Source organism: Sus scrofa, chromosome 13 (assembly GCF_000003025.6).
Source record: "Sus scrofa isolate TJ Tabasco breed Duroc chromosome 13, Sscrofa11.1, whole genome shotgun sequence".
Taxonomy (NCBI): domain Eukaryota; kingdom Metazoa; phylum Chordata; class Mammalia; order Artiodactyla; family Suidae; genus Sus; species Sus scrofa.
This window is the reverse complement of record NC_010455.5, coordinates 125353704-125359398: the sequence shown is the minus strand read 5'-3', so window position 1 is coordinate 125359398 and position 5695 is coordinate 125353704. Positions and strand designations below refer to the sequence as shown.

Here is a 5695-nt window from a genome sequence, read left to right as displayed (position 1 = left end):
CGTGCTACTTCTCTCTCAGCCCTTATGTGTCAAGAGTGCAATAGTGCTGCAGTAAATTGCACACATGAGCTAGGGTGGAAGGCCTGGATCTAAATCTTGGATGAACCTCTTAGAGGTGTGCAAACCTCAGTTTCCTGATCTGGATGAAAGAAGAAATAATCCCTGCCTTGGCCAGCACACAGGTCAAGCAGCTAGAGCCTGGCATGGGGCAAATTAGGGTCCCAGTATATCAGGGGGTGTGGGAACTGTAGGCTCTGCATTTCCCCTGTTTCTCCTTGGTTCCCTAGGGTGTCACGGTTACCATAGCACAGAGGTGGAGGATGCCAGAAAGAGCAGTAAGAGTGAATCAGGACCACTGGATCATCCTGGCTCTTGGAGACCCCTTGAGGCCTGGTGGGTGGGGTCGGGGTCTGTCACTGCCCAGCCCTACTTCCCTAGCCTAGCTCAGGGCCCTTGGGACTCCCCTTTGGGACTCTTCTCCTCCCCAGCCCCTGCCATGGTAACAGGTTCCAGGGTGACAAAGGAGGTTGCTGAGTCCTATTTCCTTCTGGTCCTGTCAAGGAGGCTTTTCAGACCTCTGAGACTGCACTGCACTGAACTGGCCATTTTCTGTGTTCTCACTCAAGTTGAGCTCAAATTTCCAGCCCTTCCAGCAGGACCATGTGCACAAGCCTGACCACGTGTGAGTGGAAGAAAGTCTTCTATGAGAAGATGGAGGTGGCAAAGCCCAATGACAGCTGGGAACTCATCATAGACCCCAACCTCAAGCCCAATGAGCTAGCCCCTGGCTGGAAGCAGTACCTGGAGCAGCATGCCTCGGGCAGGTGAGGGGGGGTGGGGGTGGCTGTGGCACAGCCCTGGGGGCATCTTCCAAGAGGAGGCAGAGATACCTGGAGCCTCATCCTGGGGTCAGCTCAGAGAAGGAATTGCCAGGTGAGTTGAATCAGCTTTGGTTCTAACCCCAGCTGGACCACTGACTCCCTGGATGCTCCTGGCAAGTTGTATTCTGTCTTTGGTTTTGGATTCCCATGGTACATAAAAAACTATAATTCTTCAATGTCCCTGCAATTTTAAATGTTTTCGTATTTTCATAATTTCTTAAATATTGGTAGGAACTGAGAAGAGGAGGCCATGAGGTCCACTGGGGAAAGCCTTAGCTCTGGTCCCAAGTCTCTTCGGTCAACCCAGTGCAATCAGATTGGAATACAAAACATTTATTGTCCACTGGGTCTGTTCTAGAAACTGGCTCCATAGCAAACTAACTCTGAACTTGGGCAAGTCCTTTTCCCTCTGTGGTCTTAGTGTCAGTTTGCAAAATAAGGAAGTTGGCTTTAGGTGATCAAATCCCTTTCAGCTTTTCTACCTTTGGGCCTGGGACAAAAAGACTTAGCTTTGGGCAGGAGTTCTTTTGGCTCTCGAGGGCCCAGAACCGCATACATTATAGGAGCTGCACATCTCCCATGGAGCAAGGAGTTCTCAAGGCCAAGAGAACCCAATTGTATGAAGCCCATATGCCTCTCCCTCTTCTAGACTGTGGTTTGGGGCCACAGAATGCCCTGCCCAAGCTGCCCAAGCTCATCTCCAGGGTCCGTGAGGGTCTCTTCCCCTGAGTTCATGTATTCAAGGACCAACAGTGGCCCCAGTCTTCTATGCAGGCCAAGAGGTGGCTGTGTCCTGGGCTGTGGATATACAGAACTTGGACATACAGACTGGGTTGTTCACACATGCTTTCATGTAAAGCTCCTCATAGTGCTGGGGGTAGGAAGAGGAGGCAGGCTGTTATGGGTGGGGAGCTTACATTTGTACTTTTGTCCCAAGAACTGCAAATATTAGAGGAACCTGCCTTTGGAACAAAAGGCAGAGAGACAAAGCTCCTGCTGTGGCTCAGTAGGTTAAGGACCCAAAATAGTCTCTGGGAGGATGCGGGTTGGATCCCTGACCTTGCTCAGAGGGTTAAGGATCCAGCATTGCTATAAACTGAGGCATTGGTCACTGAGGCAGCTCAGCTCTGGTATTCCCATGGCTGTGGCATGGGCCTCAGCTGTGGCTCAGATTTGATCCTGGAAACTTCCATATACCATGCCTATGGCAATAAACAAAAAACAAAACAGAAAAGCACAGGTTGGTTGGTTCATTTTAATTTGAATTTATTCAGGATATATCTATTGGGCACCTGTTATGGGCTGGGCCCTTTATCTCTGACCAGCTGTGTGTGTGCAGAGGGCTCTCTTTCTCCCAGGAAAATCAAAGGCTGACTAGATAACCCTAAGGTCCCTTCCCATTAGATCTGATATTTTGGGATTAAGGTCTGAGGTCTGGCTTGAGGGAGGGGAAACAACCCTGAATTGGCTTGATTTTGAAAGGTGCAGAAGGAGGAGACTGAAGACATGAAGCTCCAAGCTGGCTTGTGGGAGGGCTGCAAAGGTCTGGAAACTTGGGGCCAGGGGCCCAGTGTTTGGGGGCTGAACTCCACAGGCTTGTGGTTCCTCTTGCCTCAGGGTTCATCGGGTTCCTTTTCCTGGCTGTTATCTGGGGCTCCCAATAGGCATCAGGAAGGGCTGAAGAAGTGCCTCCCTGTGCATATTCTGTGCAACAGCTCCCCCTACCTGTAAGCCTTGGGCTGCATTAACCCTGGTGCCCACAGCCCTGGCCCAGCCCAGAGAGGCAAGGGGGATACCTCATTCTGGCTCAGGACTAATGGGGCTGCTCTGATCTGACAACCTGCCTTGTGCCTTGCTGGGTACTGATCTTGCTTATGTTGTCTGTGGGCCTCAAGGCCAGGCTTGGCTTAATCTCCACCTCACAGCCTAGCACACATGGGTGAGTTCTGTGGACTGAATTGACTTCTTCATCAGAGATTCCTTCAGGGTCATTGACACTAACCCAGAGAGGGTGAGCAGGAGGGCAGACTCACCCTCAGTGGACCCTAGACTGCCAGTAAAGCTTTGGTAACAGGGGCCCAGAAGAGGTTTATCTCAGTATGTAAGGAACTGCCCTAGAGGTAATGAGTGCTCTGTCATTGAAAGTGGGCAAGCACTGGGTGGGAGCTGAGATGAGGCTTAAGCCATATGAGTCCCAGGCCACTTCCTTCCATGTTTCCTGCGGCTGGAACTCTAAAGGGCAGGACAAAGTGGCCTGTGCTATGTAAATGTGCATGCAGTTGCAGACCAGGGTCCACCTTTCCAGTCTCTAGTGTGAACCTGGGGTGGGATCTCCAGATGCTTTGTCAAGGGACAGAGTGTTCTTTATGAAGGTGCAGGGACCAAACTCTGGAGTCCTCCCCCTGGTGGCTCATCACCCATCCACCTGGTGGATTCTCAGTGGTTATTCTCCAGTTCCTCTTAGTGGTCTGTGCTTGGCACTGTCAGAGGCGTCTCTTCCAGAACAGACAGGATGCATGAGTGAGTCCAGTGGTTCCCCCGCCCCGCCCCCTGCCATCAGAGTTATGGAAGGTCCGGGCAGAAGGATCTTTCTTCATTAGGCATAATTACCCTGAATTTCATGATTGAGAAATAAAGCCCAGCTTGGGGGTGTGACCCCCGTACAACATCCAGACGCATGTCCTGAGTGCATTAGGCTTGAAGGGTGGGGAGCCGCAGCCAGCCTGCAGGAGGCAGGCTGCAGAGCATGGCTGGAAGCCAGATCACTCTTCGTTCAGCTCCTAAGGATGCTGCTCCAAGCTCAGCGGAGCTCAAGGGGAGGAGGCAGAGACACGCCCCCTGGCACTAATGAACCCAGAGGACGATAAACATTCTGCCTCCACTTCCAGGTACAGGCACACAATGCCCTTCCCCTTCCTTTCCAGGCTCCTCCAGGCAGGCTGCCGCTGGGAGGGAGGCCCACTTTCTCCATTCCTGCCTCCCTTCCCCGCAGGTTCCACTGCACCTGGTGCTGGCACACCTGGCAGTCGGCCAACGTGGTCATCCTCTTCCACATGCACCTGGACCGCCCCCAGCGCATGGGGTCGGTGCGCATGCGCGTCTTCAAGCAGCTGTGCTACGAGTGCGGCACGTCGCGGCTGGACGAGTCGAGCATGCTGGAGGAGAACGTCGAGAGCCTGGTGGACAATCTCATCACCAGCCTGCGCGAGCAATGCTACGACGAGGATGGCGGCCAGTACCGCATCCACGTGGCCACCCGCCCTGACAGTGGGTCTCACCGCAGCGAGTTCTGTGAGGCCTGCCAGGAGGGCATCGTGCACTGGAAGCCCAGTGAGAAGCTGCTGGAGGAGGAGGCAACCTTCTCCGGTGCCTCCAAGCCAAGAGCCCAGGAGAGCTCGGGCTACAATTTCTTCTCCCTTCGCTGGTGCCTCTTCTGGGCCTCCCTCTGCCTGCTAATCGTCTACCTGCAGTTCTCCTTCCGAAGCTCTGCCTTCCTTTAGTGGAGCAGGTTGCGGATAGGAGGAGGGCGCGTGAGGGTGAGGAAGACGCGGTTCTGGTCCTTATTCCGCTACAGATTCAATATATGATACTGAGCAACTCATTTACTTCTCTGGACCGCAGTTTATTACTATGCAGAATGGAAGTTGCTCTAGGAGATATTGAATGGTCCTTCCATTAAAATTTACAGTGATGGGGGCAAGAAGAGAAGGGTCTAAGGAGGGTTTAGAGCTCTCCAGGTTTGCTGTTAGTAGTTATATCACAGAGAGGTATCTCCTCACCTCCTCCACAGCCTCCACCTCCATCTCTACCCTTCCTTTTGTTTCATTTCTGTATCCCATATCGCTTTAGGATCTCATTAGGTCCCGTCTTGTCCTGCTTCATTCTCAAGCTCATCTTCAGCTACTTCTGAGCATCCTGCCATTGTTCCCCTTGGAGTGGGCAGTGGTCCCACCCAAAGCATCTACAATTAATAGTCAAGACTTTTTTCTTTTTTTTCTTTTTTTTTGCTGCATCATAGTATGTAGAAGTTTCCAGGCCAAGGATACACCCAACGCCACAGCAGACGCCCCTGTTGTTGCAGTGACAATGCAGGATCTTTAACCCACTGAGCCACAAGGGAACTCAAAAAAAGAAGTAGCTATATTTATATATTTATTTATTTTCAATGTATCTTCGCCCTGTCTCTATCCTGGGGAGCCTGCTCCCACCATTCTGAAAGGCTGCATTTTTTACTCTGGTGCTAGAGTCTGCTTGGCTGCAGTTATTTAGAGCTGCACTATCCAACATGTTAGCCATTAGCCATATATGACTATTTAAATTTCAATTAATTAAAATAATGGAATTTCTGCTGTGGCACAGTGGGTTAAAAATATGACTGCAGCAGCTTGGGTTGCTGTGGAGCCGAAGGTTTACTCTCTAGCCTGGTGGATTGGGTTAAAGGATCTGGTGTTGCCATAGCTGTGGCCTGGGTTGCAGCTGCAGCTTGGGTTCATTCCCTGCCCCAGGAATTTCCATATGCCACAGATGTGGCCAAATAAATAAATAAATTTCAATTAATTAAAATAAAATGAAGTGAATAATTCAGTTCCTCAACTGTACCAGTCACATGTACTTAGTGGCTACTGCTTACCATATTGTACTGTGCAGATAGAGAACATGTTCACAGAAATTTCTATTGAATTGTACTGATCTAGAATTTGAAACTCTCACTTTAATGTATGTAGTCTCATAAACTAAGATGTGGGTACAATTTAAAGGTGCAGCCTAAAGCCTTTTGATGGTGAAGCAGGTGGGGTGGGGTACAGATACACAAA

General features: G+C 50.8%; 1 protein-coding gene across 1 annotated transcript; it reads left to right on the top strand.

Moving 5' to 3' along the window:
• Positions 661–4381, top strand: RTP2 (receptor transporter protein 2). The gene is made up of 2 exons (XM_001925102.1): positions 661–824; positions 3874–4381. Exons 1-2 carry the CDS (start codon positions 661–663, stop codon positions 4379–4381), a joined length of 672 nt encoding a protein of 223 aa, XP_001925137.1.